This window comes from Trachypithecus francoisi, unplaced genomic scaffold, assembly GCF_009764315.1.
Source record: "Trachypithecus francoisi isolate TF-2019V2 unplaced genomic scaffold, Tfra_2.0 Lachesis_group4, whole genome shotgun sequence".
NCBI lineage: Eukaryota > Metazoa > Chordata > Mammalia > Primates > Cercopithecidae > Trachypithecus > Trachypithecus francoisi.
In genome coordinates, this window is record NW_022681469.1 from 78,516,514 (window position 1) to 78,531,969 (window position 15,456).

General features: G+C 39.6%; 1 protein-coding gene across 2 annotated transcripts in view; it reads right to left on the bottom strand.

Moving 5' to 3' along the window:
• Nucleotides 1–3,283: 3,283 nt before the first annotated feature.
• Nucleotides 3,284–15,456, bottom strand: part of COL28A1 (collagen type XXVIII alpha 1 chain) — a 186,644-nt gene continuing 174,471 nt past the window's right edge. Inside the window, exons 34-36 of one of the 2 annotated variants that reach the window (XM_033193259.1) lie at nucleotides 6,995–7,133; nucleotides 5,246–5,422; nucleotides 3,284–3,698 (exon numbers count right to left, since the gene is read on the bottom strand). In XM_033193259.1, the coding sequence (XP_033049150.1) occupies nucleotides 5,250–5,422; nucleotides 6,995–7,133 (312 nt within the window). In that variant the 3' untranslated portion in view covers nucleotides 3,284–3,698; nucleotides 5,246–5,249. Of the gene's footprint in view, nucleotides 3,699–4,490; nucleotides 5,423–6,994; nucleotides 7,134–15,456 lie in introns of those variants that run through there. The other variant, XM_033193258.1, reaches the window with a different exon arrangement.

Genomic DNA, 15,456 nt, shown 5'->3' on the forward strand with positions numbered 1-15,456 from the left:
ATCTCGGGACCTCCTCAAATTCTTATGCAAAAGAAAAGGTTAAGCCTGGGGCTGTGTCATTACACTACTCTTCTTCCAAATGAATAGCTGTTACTAACATTGTGCATCAGCCAGATCCCCATGGAAAGGTAAAAGGCATTAGGCATCTGGAAAGCACGGCCCCCAACAGATCATTCATAGATAAATTCTTTCCTGGCCTCCTACAAGCAAGGACATGCCAATTTTAACTACAGGTCTACAATCCAAGTCTAGCTCCTAAACTGAAGTCTGTTCAATTCCACGCTGATAATGTTGATTACAACTTTATCTTCCCAGGTGTACAACAAAGACAAGAGATCAATCTTTTCTCCACCTGCCCAGAGATGTCTACATAATTGGCTCTTGCTTCACTCTCTTTTTCTCTTCAGACTTTCAACTTGTCTTGTGTAAAATGTAGATCTAGGCACTAATGAAAGACACACGGGAAAATAACTATTTGCCTTACTGGCTAGCTGCCCCTCTTCCTACACGCCTTCCCCACTTTGCAGAAATGTATAAATACTAAACCTTCTGAAACCTCTTTCAAATGGGTGTTTTCCCTGGATTTGCCCTAAAGCTGGCTTAATAAACCTCGATCATTGAGACCCGTGCTTCAGCCACTCATTTTGGTTGCCACTCAATTGGTAGAGACAAGAGGGTACCACAAAGGAAGAGGTCTTCAGGTTGTCCTTGCAGTATTAAGATGTGGTCATTCAGGGAAGGAGGAGAAGGACATTGCAGGCAGGAACAAAGGGACAAACACCCAAGTCAACATTTACAACATACTTCCATATCAGTTTTCTATGTGGGCAAAGTTGTGAAAAGCTTGAAAAAGAAATGTAAGTACTTTTTCTCCTGTCAAAATAGCAGCCTAGATACTCTAAAGGGTTCTTCTACTTTCCAACAACAATATGGTGACTGATACCTATGTTTTAATGCACTGTGGGCATCCAGGAAATGAGAAAATACCCATAGCTCTCCATCCTACAATAAAAAATATGGTAAAGGCTATTTCTATAACTCATACCCATTTTCATGCTAAGGACAACTAAAGAAGATAAAGGGAAAAAAAAATTTTTTTTTGAGATGGGGTCTTGTGTCACTCTGACTGCAGCCTTGACCTCCTGAACTCAAGTGATCCTCCCACCTCAGCCTCCCAAGTATCTGGGACTACAGGCACCCATCATGATGTCTGGCTAATTTTTAAATTTTTTTGTAGAGATGGAGATTTCCCATGTTGCCCAGGCTGGTCTGAAACTTCTGGGCTCAAGCGATCTGCCCACCTTAGTCTCCCAAAGTGCTGCAATTACAGGCATGAGCCACGGCAACTGGCCAAAAAAAATTTTTTTAAGCACCTAGAAATCACCAATGTTACTGGAAAAGGGGTGTCAACCCAGACCACAAGAGCAGGTTCATGGATTGCGTGCAGTAAATAATTCAGGGCAAGTATCAAAGTATAGTGAAATTAAGATAGTTTATTAGAGACTACTCTTATTACAGAGTAGGGTGTCCTCAAAAAGCAAGAGGAGGAATGCCCCTACCTAAACTTAATACTTGCTTATATAGGGTAGTAGAGCTAAAAATAATGTGCTTTATTATAAAGGCTTGTGATCAGCTTGTGACAGGCTATTAGTATTGTTATTCTCTTCTGCAACTATTGATTTCAGCAAGAATCTATGAGTATATTGTTATTTCTAAAGTGAAACTCTAAAACTAAGAATGCTTTTTGTTCTTAAAATATTGGGATACTTCCATAACTTCTGAGTCTTACTTAATTAGTTAGCACCATTAACTTGTTCCCTTAACCATAAATATCTTGTGACCAAGAGTACCTAACTTCCTGGGAATGTTACCCAGCAGGTTTGGCTTTATGCAGCCTTTATTCAAGGTGGAGTCACTCTGGTTTGGATGCCTCTGACACCAAAAAGCTAATAGGCTCCTAAGAAGTTACCTGGCATGAAGATGATTATCTAGTGAGGTGGAGCCAGCACTCAGAGTCATTTTTGTCCGAGGGAAGTTTCTCATCTGAGAAAGATGGCTGAGAGGCTGACAGGCTAAGTGGCGTAAAGAAGGAACAAAAGTTCCAGCCACAAAATGAAAGATGGGTAAATTGGACTGCATTAAAATTGAGTTTTTAAAAACAAGAAAAAAGTAAAAAGACAAACTATGAAGATATTAGCAACATAAATAATTAGCAAAGAATTAGATTTCACATATATAGGAATTCCAAGAACTCAATAAGGAAAAGACAAACAATCCAATAAAGAAAATCTTTCCTAATTATAAACAGGTATTTCACAGAAGCAGCAGCACAGAAGGTAAATAAACATGGTAAGGTGTCACCAGAGAAAGGCAAATAAAAATAATATACTGGCCAGACACAGTGACTCACACCTATAATCCAAACACTTAGGGAGGCTGAGGCTCATGGATCACTTGAGGCCAGGAGTTTGAGACCAGCCTGGACAACAAGGCAAAACCCCACCTCTACTAAAAATACAAAAGTTAGCTTGGCATGGTGGCAGGCAGCTGTAGTCCTAGCTACTCAGGAGGCTGAGGTGAGAGGATCACCTGAGTCCACGAGGTGGAGGTTGCACTAAGCTGAAATTGTACCACTGTAACACTGGGCAACAGAGCAACACTCCATCTCAAAAACAAATATAAAATAAAATAAGATACCATTTTACACCTATACTAGCAAAATCAAGAAATCTGATAATACTAAGTGCTGATAAGAATATCAAGCAATGGGAACTTTTATAGGCAACTGCTGGGAATTTATAATAAATTGGCTCAGACACTTCAGGAAACAAATGGGTATGATACACTAGTTTTGAACACTTACATACTCTGCAACCCAGAAATCCTACTTTTGGGGAATACACTCCAGAAAAACACTGGTGTATGTGTACTCAGAGACATGAATAAGAACATTCACAGCAACAGTGGCAGAATACTGAGGAAAATGAAATAGAAGAACTTAACTGATCACAGATGAGGCATATTGTGATATATTCACATAAATATACAACCGTGGAAGTAAATGAACATCTATGAATTATAATGTAATAATCTAGTGAATTGTAGAGAATTGCATATTATGATGCAAGTTTTCAAAAGGTCAAAAAAGCTAAATAAGAAATTATTTAGGAGTACATTTATGTATCATAAAATATATGGATTAGTTATAATATTGAATGAAGATGGTAAGTTGCGGAAGACTAGCGTATGATACCATTGACACCATTTCTGTAAAACTCTAAAATAAGCAAGGCTAAATATTTATTGTTTAGTGACACATAGAGATATATAGAGTTTTACATGTAAAATTATCTATAAAAGTCAACAGCACATTGACATGGTAAACACGAAGTTCAAAATGGGATATCCCTGGCATGGAACAGAGGGCTGGGATGGCAGAGGGCCACATGGGAAACTTCAGTAGAATTTGTGATGTTTGCTTCATTCTCTAGGTGACGTGTTCACTAGTGTTCATCTTATTGTATTGTTTAAATGACAAGCATAATACATTATCTTCTTTTGTAGTATCAAATATTACATATATAATTTTAATTAAATAAAAAAATTATATATATATCATTATTTCTGCCAAGATGGCTATTCTTCCAGCTCCTTCTTGAGTGCTCTTTTTTGCACTGTTGAATTGAATGAGGGTAGACCTGATAGAAGGAGAAAATATTTTTGTTTTTGTTTTTGTTTTTGTTTTGAGACAGAGTCTTGCTCTGTCACCCAGGCTGGAGTGCAGTGGCGCGATCTTGGCTCTCTGCAACCTCTGCCTCCCAGGTTCAAGCTATTCTCCTGCTTCAGCCTCCTGGGTAGCTGAGATTACAGGCATGCACCACCAGGCTCAGCTAATTTTTGTATTCTTAGTAGAGATGGGGTTCTACCATGTTGGCCAGGCTGTTCTCAAACTCCTGACCTCAGGTGATCCACCCTCCTCAGCCTCCCAAAGTGCAGGGATTACAGGCGTGAGCCACAGTGCCCAGCCTAGAAAGTGTTTTGTAAGATGAAATATGTGACTGGGCGGGGTGGCTCACGCCTGTAATCTCAGCACTTTGGGAGGCTAAGGCGGGTGGATCCCAAGGTCAAGCTGGGCGTGATGGTGCGTGCCTGTAATCCCAGCTACCCAGAAGGTTGAGGCAGAAGAATCGCTTGAACCCAGGACGGGGAGGTTGCAGTGAGCCGAGATTGTGCCACTGCACTCCAGCCTGGGAGACAGTGCAAGACTCAGTCTGGGGGAAAAAAAAGAAATATGCAAGTGCAGTCTGAACTCAGGTCAGAACTAATGCTCTTCCCAGACAGGATCTTGCAAAAGTATTATAAAATGACAGAGTTAATCCTCCGTTACTCTCCATTACTCACATTTCAATTTGGTGGCTCGCTTTTCACTGTGAGTCCTATCTTTAATACTGTTTAATACATGCTGTTCAAGAGTGGATGCCAACTTCAAGTGGTTCCTGGCTGTCAAGGGCCTTCCAATTCCACTCCATAAAATGGAAGGGCCCACTGACATACCTTAATGGAAGGGTATAAAAGGGTATATTGTTTTAACATACATTAAACACTTTGTTACCAAACATGTTGGAGGAATACAAAGTGACAGTTTGTGATACATTTAAGTAATTTTAATTCATATTGGTTTCTTCCTGTTACCACTTTCAGGGCAAGTGAGGCAAAAATCTAACTACCTTCACCATCCCTACTCCTATCCCAGCACTCCTGCATAAACATTCACATCATTTCTAATTCCCACACCAAAGTCCTTCCTATCACGTACGTCTTGCTACTGTCAGGGACATAAGGAGGTTGGGGAGGTGAGTGGGTGGAGGTATGGGCAGGGGCAGGGGTAGGGGTTTGAGCTGACATAGTACATACAACAGGAATTAAAGGAATCAGAATCACATTGCAGGTTGTGAAGTAGATAGAGCCTGTGTATTGAAGTTACACAGCTCTAAGTCTAAATCCTCAGCTCTGACACTTTTTAGTTGAGTGTCAGTTGACAGGTTACTAAACTTCTCAGAGACTCAGCTTCCTTACCTATATAAGTGGTTAATAATACCTACATCCTAGGACTGTAGTGGGATTTCAATTACATTTATAAGGTGTAAATACTCAGTATACACTCAAATATAGTGCTGTATTTGTATTGGGTGAATATGTGGAAATGAGAGAGTTCTAGGCTTTTGATAGAGACAGGCCAATTTACTTGCTTATCCTTGAATGCAGGTTTCTTGACATTCCTTTTCACTGTTGAATCTATTTCCTGAGCCATTACAGCCACTGAACCAAAATCGGGCACAAGAGTTGACCTGTTTGTCATAATACCATCGAACCACATATTCACCACAGTTTCCAGGCTTCAAGGCTTCCAAACATCTAGGATCTAGAGTGAGAAAAGGAAAATGTGTTATGGATTTTTCTTATACTGAAGACATGAAAAATAAAAACCTTATAAAGTTATATAAATAAACTTTATTCTTCATGTACACTAATGAACCAACCAAGAAAATACGGTTCTAAGCCCAAAATATTTCCCTCACCACCTGAAACTCTGCTACTAGATATTAATTCTTTTGAAAACATGAAAATTTTTGATCCTCATGAAACCACATTAAAAATGCTTATTTCTCTGAAGGCCTATGTGAGACTTCATTGGCTAATACTTTTGTGGGGATCAGAAAGACAGGACTTCTTTCATTTACATTGGATTTGATTTACAATCAAATGAAAATGTGGAATAACATTTCCACTTTCTGTACACATTTCCTCCCACTCTGTTCACAGAAAGCACCACTATGATCGCATGCAATTGCCCACTATGAAAGGAAAACTCTTTCAGTTCCAAAAAAAAAGTAAAATGAAGGACTGTCTTTATATTACAATTATTTTTTAAAAAGAACAGCTCTTGCAGGACACTAAAAACATGCTATGACCTTCTAATGTCATATTGTCTTATCGTAGAAATACACCTACTATAAGAAAGCCTAGGATAGCTGTAACAATAAAGCCACATTGTCCTGATAAGGTTCCTTTAATTATGGAACTCTTCATTTGCTAAATCTCTTTTTATTGTGTGGTACTCTGGAGTGCCTTGATTAGTATTTCGTACTTGAGGAAGTGATTCCAAGGTAGGAGAAGCCAAAAAACAAACAAAAAAACCCCAAATAGATAATTGCTCTCTGGGATTTATATGTCAAAAGCGTTATTTTGCAATAGCTAAACCAGTACTCCCTCTATCTTCCTTAAACATTTTCCCAGATTTGGGGTATGTGTTGATTCATTTATTTGCTAAAACTTACCTCTAAATCTACCTCTACTATGCAGACTCCCTAGACCAAATGGAAAAAGAGTCATATATTTCTACTACCTCTGCCCTTAAAAACAAAACCAAACAATGTGTATGTTTCATTCATTTTAAAGCTAATCTAAACTTTTGAGCACAAAAATTGTCTCTCATATTCTGCAGAAAATATGTACATAATAATACATTTTCTATAGATGTGAACTCTATAGAAAATATGTTAATGAACCAGAATCTAGATTTTAGCTTGTTTCTCTTTCCTGTGCAATAAAAGGGTCAAAGATTCAAATGTCTACATGCATGAAGGGCACATGTAAGACAATAGGGAGCAGAATGGACTACGGCAAATAGGAGAACATAATCCCCTCTAAAAGCATTCAAATTAAAATAATAAATACTATAAGAACTTTGAAATTCTTTATAGACCAAATTTACTCCACAACCAGCCAGTTTTCAAATTCTACATATAATCCAGTGAAAACTATATTTTGTCCTGCTTATTTAGAATCATAACATTTTCTCTCTGGGTAACCCTGTGCCTTCCTCACATTGTAGATACAGTAGCAGGCTGGCAGATCCCTCTTACCTTTGTGCACCAAATCTGTGCACGAGACTGTAGAATCAAAATGGGACTTGGAGTTCTGGTTTACCTACCCTCTGCCCCAACCACAGGGGTGCTGAGCAGTGGCCTGGTGGCGGTGGTGGCCTCAGATGAGGTAGTGACAGGCAGATCATCAGCCCAGGTTGGCTCTGGAGCCTTATCATTTTCATCCTGGTCTCTGGTGACACTCAACTACACACACACAAAAATTCACATTTTGTGTTTCTAATAATATCAAGTAAAAAAAAATTAACTAGTTTGCTTTTTGGAATATATAAGGACAAGTTCAGCCATGCTGTGTTTCCCTAGCTCTCTGATATTAACAATTTCAAATAAAACTCAGGAAATAATGCCCCTCCTCTGTGTCATGCATCCCGAATCCCCAAGTTGTGGATTTTCCCACCACTTGGTGTGGGTGTATTTGTGTGTACACACACATACATACACAGCCCACCTCCAGGCACAGATTTTTGGGTGCTAGGACATCCAAAGCAAGTGTGAAAGATGTGAAGTTGAGAGGAGTTCATTTCATTCTTAGCCACTGCTATGAGAAAATAACACTAATTTATTTAGTATTTTTATGGCCTTTCTCCATTTCCTAACACTAGACAGCTTAACAATATATTCCAAAATATTTACCATGAACTCAATCAATTTTGAGATTGGGAATTAGGGTAGCAGAAAACAATAATACAGCTGAAATAAAAGCAACAGTCGTCACTTTTTGATTGCTTACCAAAATCTCAGCTGTAGACACCTTTGCCTGCTCTTTCTATCATCACACCCCAGCTAAGGCCAAATGTTGTAGGATGCTTAACATCTAAGATGCTCTAAGAAATGTTTGGTATCTAAAGAACAAAGGGTTTTTGTTTCAAAAGCAAATTTCCTGGACTAAAACTTCGAAATTTCATCCAAATTCATGATATATAATGAAACAAGAAAGAAAGGTGTTTTACTTTTTTTAAAAAATCATGTCTTTATACTAGAATGATTTGTAATCCCTTGGGTATAGACCCAGTAATGGGATTGCTGGGTCAAATGGTATTTCTGGTTCGAGATCCTTGAGGAATTGCCACACTGTCTTCCACAATGGTTGAATTAATTTAGACTCCCACCAACTGTGTAAAAGGGTTCCTATTTCTCCACATCCTCTCTGGCATCTAATGTTTCCTGACTTTTTCATGATCACCATTCTAACCGGCATTAGATGGTATCTCATTGTGGTTTTGATTTACATTTCTCTAATGACCAGTGATGATGAGGTTTTTTTCATATGTTTGTTGGCTGCATAAATGTCTTCTCTTGAGAAACGTCTGTTCACATCCTTCACCGACTTTTTGATGGGGTTGTTTTATTCTTGTAAATTTGTTTAAGTTCTAGTATAAAGACACATGCACACATATGTTTATTGCAGCACTATTCATAATAGCAAAGGCTTGGAACCAACCCAAATGCTCATCAATGATAGACTGAATAAAGAAAATGTGGCACATATACAACATGGAATACTATGCGGTCATTAAAAAGGATGAGTTCGGAGGGCGCACCCAAGAAGGCCAAATAGGAACAGCTCCAGCCTCCAGCTCCCAGCGTGAGTGACACAGAAGACGAGTGATTTCTGCATTTTCAACTGAGGTACTGGGTTCATCTCACTGGGGCGTGTCGGACAGTTGGTGCTGGTCCACGGGTGCAGCCTGACCAGGGAGAGCTGAAGCAGGACAAGGCATCGCCTCACCTAGGAAGTGCAAGGGGGAAGGGAATTCCTTTTCCTAGCCAAAGGAAATTGAGACACACAACACCTGGAAAATTGGGTAACTCCCACACTAATACTGCACTTTACCAAGGGTCTTAGCAAATGGCACACCAGGAGATTATATCCCAAACCTGGCCCAGAGGTCCCACGCCCATGGAGCCTCCCTCATTGCTAGCACAGCAGTCTGAGATCTAACTGCAAGGTGGCAGTGAGGCTGGGGGAGGGGCGCCCACCATTGCTGAGGCTTAAGTAGGTAAACAAAGCTGCTGGGAAGCTCGAATTGGGTGGAGACCACCACAGCTCAAGGAGGCCGGCCTGACTCTGTAGACTCCTCCTCTGGGGACAGGGCATAGCTAAACAAAAAGTAGCAGAAACCTCGGCAGAGGTAAATGCCCCTGTCTGACAGCTTTGAAGAGAGCAGTGGATCTCCCAACATGGAGGTTGAGATCTGAGAATGGACAGACTGCCTGCTCAAGTGGGTCCCTGACCCCTGAGTAGCCTAACTGGGAGACATCCCCCACTAGGTGCAGACCGACACCTCACACCTCACACGGCGGGGTACACCCCTGAGACGAAGCTTCCAGAGCAAGAATCAGACAGCAACACTCGCTGTTCAGTGACATTCTATCTTCTGTAGCCTCTGCTGCTGATGCCTAGGCAAACAGGGTCTGGAGTGGACCTCAAGCAAACTCCAACAGACCTACAGCTGAGGCTCCTGACTGTTAGAAAGAAAACTAACAAACAGAAAGGACACCCACACCAAAACCCTATAAGTATGTAACCATCATCAAAGACCAAAAGCAGATAAAACCACAAAGATGGGGAAAAAGCAGTGCAGAAAAGCTGGAAATTCAAAAAATCAGAGCGCATCTCCCCTTCCAAAAGAACACAGCTCATCACCAGCAATGGAACAAAGCTGGACGGAGAATGACTTTGACGAGTTGAGAGAAGAAGGCTTCAGTCGATCAACTTCTCAGAGCTAAAGGAGGAACTATGTAACCAGCGCAAAGAAACTAAAAACCTTGAAAAGAGTGGATGAATGGATAACTAGAATAATCAATGCAGAGAAGACATTAAAAGAACTGATAGAGATGAAAACCATAACACGAGAACTACGTGACAAACGCAGAAGCTTCAGTAACTGACTCGATCAACTGGAAGAAAGAGTATCAGTGATTGAAGATCAAATGAATGAAATGAAGCGAGAAGAGAAGTGTAGAGAAAAAAGAGTAAAAAGAAATGAACAAAGCCTCCAAGAAATATGGGATTATGTGAAAAGACCAAATCTACGTCTGATTGGTGTGCCTGAAAGTGAGGGGGAAAATGGAACCAAGTTGGAAAACACTCTTCAGGATATCATCCAGGAGAACTTCCCCAACCTAGTAAGGCAGGCCAACATTCAAATTCAGGAAATACAGAGAATGCCACAAAGATACTCCTCGAGAAGAGCAACTCCAAGACACACCATTGTCAGATTCACCAAAGTTGAAATCAAGGAAAAAATGTTAAGGGCAGCCAGAGAGAAAGGTCAGGCTACACACAAAGGGAAGCCCATCAGACTAATAGCAGATCTCTCGGCAGAAACTCTCCAAGCCAGAAGAGAGTGGGGGCCAATATTCAACATTCTTAAAGAAAGGAATTTTAAACCCAGAATTTCATATCCAGCCAAACTAAGTTTCATAAGTGAAGGAGAAATAAAATCCTTTACAGATAAGCAAATGCTTAGAGATTTTGTCACCACCAGGCTGGCCCTACAAGAGATCCTGAAGGAAGCACTAAACATGGAAAGGAACAACAGGTACCAGCCATTGAAAAAACATGTCAAAATGTAAAGTCTATCGATGCTAGGAAGAAACTGCATCAACTAGCAAGAAAAATAGCCAGCTAATATCATGACAGGATCAAGTTCACACATAACAATATTAACCTTAAATGTAAATGGACTAAATGCTCCAATTAAAAGACACAGACTGGCAAATTGGATAGAGTCAAGACCCATCAGTGTGCTGTATTCAGGAGACCCATCTCACACGCAGAGACACACATAGGCTCAAAATAAAGGGATGGAGGAAGATCTACCAAGCAAATGGAAAACAAAAAAAAGCAGGGGTTGCAATCCTAGTCTCTGATAAAATAGACTTTAAACCATCAATGACCAAAAGAGACAAAGAAGGCCATTACATAATGGTAAAGGGATCAATTCATCAGGAAGAGCTAACTATCCTAATATATATGCACCCAATACAGGAGCACCCAGATTCATAAAGCAAGTCCTTAGAGACTTACAAAGAGACTTAGACTCCCATACAATAACAATGGGAGACTTTAACACCCCACTGTCAACATTAGACAGATCAACGAGACAGAAAGTTAACAAGGATATCCAGGAATTGAACACAACTCTGCACCAAGCAGACCTAATAGACATCTACAGAACTCTCCACACCCAATCAACAGAATATACATTCTTCTCAGCACTACATCACACTTATTCCAAAATTGACCATGTAGTTGGAAGTAAAGCACTCCTCAGCAAATGTAAAAGAACAGAAATTATAACAACTGTCTCTCAGACCACAGTGCAATCAAACTAGAACTCAGGACTAAGAAACTCAATCAAAACCGCTCAACTACATGGAAACTGAACAAATTGCTCCTGAATGACTACTGGGTACATAACAAAATGAAGGCAGAAATAAAGATGTTCTTTGGAACCAATGAGAACAAAGATATGGCATACCAGAATCTCTGGGACATATTTAAAGCAGTTTGTAGAGGGAAATTTATAGCACTAAATGCCCACAAGAGAAAGCTAGAAAGATCTAAAATTGACATCCTAACATCACAATTAAAAGAACCAGAGAAGCAAAAGCAAACACATTCAAAAGCTAGCAGAAGGCAAGAAATAACTAAGATCAGAGCAGAACTGAAAGAGATAGAGACACAAAAAACCCTCCAAAAAATCAATGAATCCAGGAGCTGGTTTTTTGAAAAGATCAACAAAATTGATAGACTGCTAGCAAGACTAATAAAGAAGAAAAGAGAAGAATCAAATAGATGCAATAAAAAATAATAAAGGGGATATCACCACCGACCCCACAGAAATACAAACTACCATCAGAGAATACTATAAACACCTCTATGCAAATAAATTAGAACACCTAGAAGAAATAGATGATTTCCTGAACACTTACACTCTCCCAAGACTAAACCAGGAAGAAGGAGTTTGTACCACTCCTTCTGAAACTATTCCAATCAATAGAAAAAGAGGGAATCCTCCCTAACTCATTTTACGAGACCAACATCATCCTGATACCAAAGCCTGGCAGAGATACAACAAAAAAAGAGAATTTTAGACCAATATCCCTGATGAACATTGATGCAAAAATCCTCAATAAAATACTGGCAAACCAAATGCAGCAGCACATCAAAAAGCTTATCCACCATGATCAAGTGGGCTTCATCCCTGGGATGCAAGGTTGGTTCAACACAGGCAAATCAATAAACATAATCCAGCATATAAACGGAACCAAAGACAAAAACCACATGATTATCTCAATAGATGCAGAAAAGGCCTTTGACAAAATTCAACAGCCCTTCATGCTAAAAACGCTCAATAAATTCAGTATTGATGGAACGTATCTCAAAATAATAAGAGCTATGTATGAGAAACCCACAGCCAAAATCATACTGAATGGACAAAAACTGGAAGCATTCCCTTTGAAAACTGGCACAAGACAGGGATGCCCTCTCTCACCACTCCTATTTAACATAGGGTTGGAAGTTCTGGCTAGGGCAATCAGGCAAGAGAAAGAAATCAAGGGTATTCAGTTAGGAAAAGAAGTCAAATTGTCCCTGTTTGCAGATGACATGATTGTATATTTAGAAAACCCCATTGTCTCAGCCCAAAATCTCCTCAGGCTGATAAGCAACTTCAGCAAAGTCTCAGGATACAAAATCAATGTGCAAAAATCACAAGCATTCTTATACACCAGTAACAGACAAGCAGAGAGCCAAATCATGAATGAACTCCCATTCACAATAGCTTCAAAGAGAATAAAATACCTAGGAATCCAACTTACAAGGGATGTAAAGGACCTCTTCAAGGAGAACTACAAACCACTGCTCAGTGAAATCAAAGAGGACACAAACAAATGGAAGAACATACCATGCTCATGGATAGGAAGAATCAATATTGTGAAAATGGCCACACTGTCCAAGCTAATTTATAGATTCAATGCCATCCCCATTAAGCTACCGATGACTTTCTGCACAGAATTGGAAAAAACTACTTTAAAGTTCATATGGAACCAAAAAAGACCCCGCATTGCCAAGACAATCCTAAGTCAAAAGAACAAAGCTGGAGGCATCACGCTACCTGACTTCAAACTATACTACAAGGCTACAGTAACCAAAACAGCATGGTACTGGTACCAAAACAGAGGTATAGACCAATGGAACAGAACAGAGCCCTCAGAAATAATACCACACATCTACAGCCATCTGATCTTTGACGAACCTGACAAAACAAGAAATGGGGAAAGGATTCCCTATTTCATAAATGGTGCTGGGAAAATTGGCTAGCCATAAGTAGAAAGCTGAAACTGGATCCTTTCCCTACTCCTTATACGAAAATTAATTCAAGATGGATTAGAGACTTAAATGTTAGACCTAATACCATAAAAACCCTAGAAGAAAACCTACTCAATACCATTCAGGACATAGGCACAGGCGAGGACTTCATGTCTAAAACACCAAAAGCAATGGCAACAAAAGCCAAAATTGACAAATGGGATCTAATTAAACTAAAGAGCTTCTGCACAGCAAAAGAAACTACCATCAGAGTGAACAGGCAACTTACAGAATGGGAGAAAATTTTTGCAATCTACTCATCTGACAAAGGGCTAATATCTAGAACCTATAAAGAACTCAAACAAATTTAGAAGAAAAAAACAACCCCATCAAAAAGTGGGCAAAGGATATGAACAGACACTTCTCAAAAGAAGACATTCATACAGCCAACAGACACATGAAAAAATGCTCATCATCACTGGCCATCAGAGAAATGCAAATCAAAACCACAATGAGATACCATCTCACACCAGTTAGAATGGTGATCATTAAAAAGTCAGGAAACAACAGGTGCTGGAGAGGATGCGGAGAAATAGGGACACTTTTACACTGTTGGTGGGACTGTAAACTAGTTCAACCATTGTGGAAAACAGTGTGGTGATTCCTCAAGGATCTAGAACTAGAAATACCGTTTGACCCAGCCATTCCATTACTGGGTATACACCCAAAGGATTATAAGTCATGCTGCTATAAAGACACATGCACACGTATGTTTATTGCGGCACTATTCACAATAGCAAATACTTGGAATCAACCCAAATGTCCATCAGTGACTGACTGGATTAAGAAAATGTGGCACATATACACCATGGAACAGTATGCAGCCATAAAAAAGGATGAGTTCATGTCCGTTGTAGGGACATGGATGTAGCTGGAAACCATCATTCTCAGCAAACTATCGCAAGAACAGAAAACCAAATACCACATGTTCTCACTCATAGGTGGGAATTGAACAATAAGATCACTTGGACACAGGAAGAGGAACATCACACACCAGGTCCTATTGTGGGGAGGGGGAAGTGGGGAGGGATAGCATTAGGAGATATACCTAATGTAAATGATGAGTTAATGGGTGCAGCACACCAACATGGCACATGTATACATATGTAACAAACCTGCACATTGTGCACATGTACCCTAGAACTTAAAGTACAATAAAAAAAAAAAAAAAGGATGAGTTCATGTCCTTTCAGGGACATGGATGAAGCTAGAAACCATCATTCTTAGCAAACACAGGAACAGAAAACCAAACTCCACATGTTCTCACTCATTAGTGGGAGTTGAACAATGAAAACACATGGACACAGGGAGGGGAACATCACACACTGGGGCCTGTTGGGGGGTGGGGGTCTAGGGGAGGGATTGCATTAGGAGAAATACCTAATGTAGATGACATGTTGATGGGTGCAGCAAACCACCATGGCACGTGTATACCTATGTAACCAACCTGCACATTCTGCACATGTATCCCAGAACTTAAAGTATAATAATAAAATTCATGTCAGTTATTCTTGACAATTACCAGGAGCTAGACAAATCTTTTATGGGAATAATTATATTCTTTTTTCATTTTCAAATTTTTCCTTGGATTCCAGCTCTATGCAATTGAATCAGTCATTCACCTGAGTCCTGACACTTGGTTATTTATCCTTGCAACGGTTTTTCTTGTTTATTTGTTTGTTTGCTTTTTTATTTATTTAAATAGTCAAATCTGTGACCAATATAGTTTTTTATGCTTTTTTACTCAGGGATCCTGGTATGCTGTCATCATTAGCTGCCCTCTGCCAGCTAAGCTGTTCTATTGCTTTTGATTTTTTGTGTGTGTGCATGCACACATACACACACAAGAGGGAAAAACTAATGGGTACCGTTACTCATATATGTGTGTTTTTTACAGTGATTTACTATCAAGTGACACAGAACAAAGATTTCCATTTGGATTGGTTGTTAGCCCTATATAAAGGGTATACAACTCAAATACAATAGGAACTTTTCACTGTCCCCTGAACACAGCTTTTGGTACAAGTGGAGACAAAACCGGAAATTACTTGAGGTTCCTCTTTCTTTCGGAATGATCCTGTATGCACATACAGCAATTTGAATGTGAACTTTTTAAAATAATCATTATAT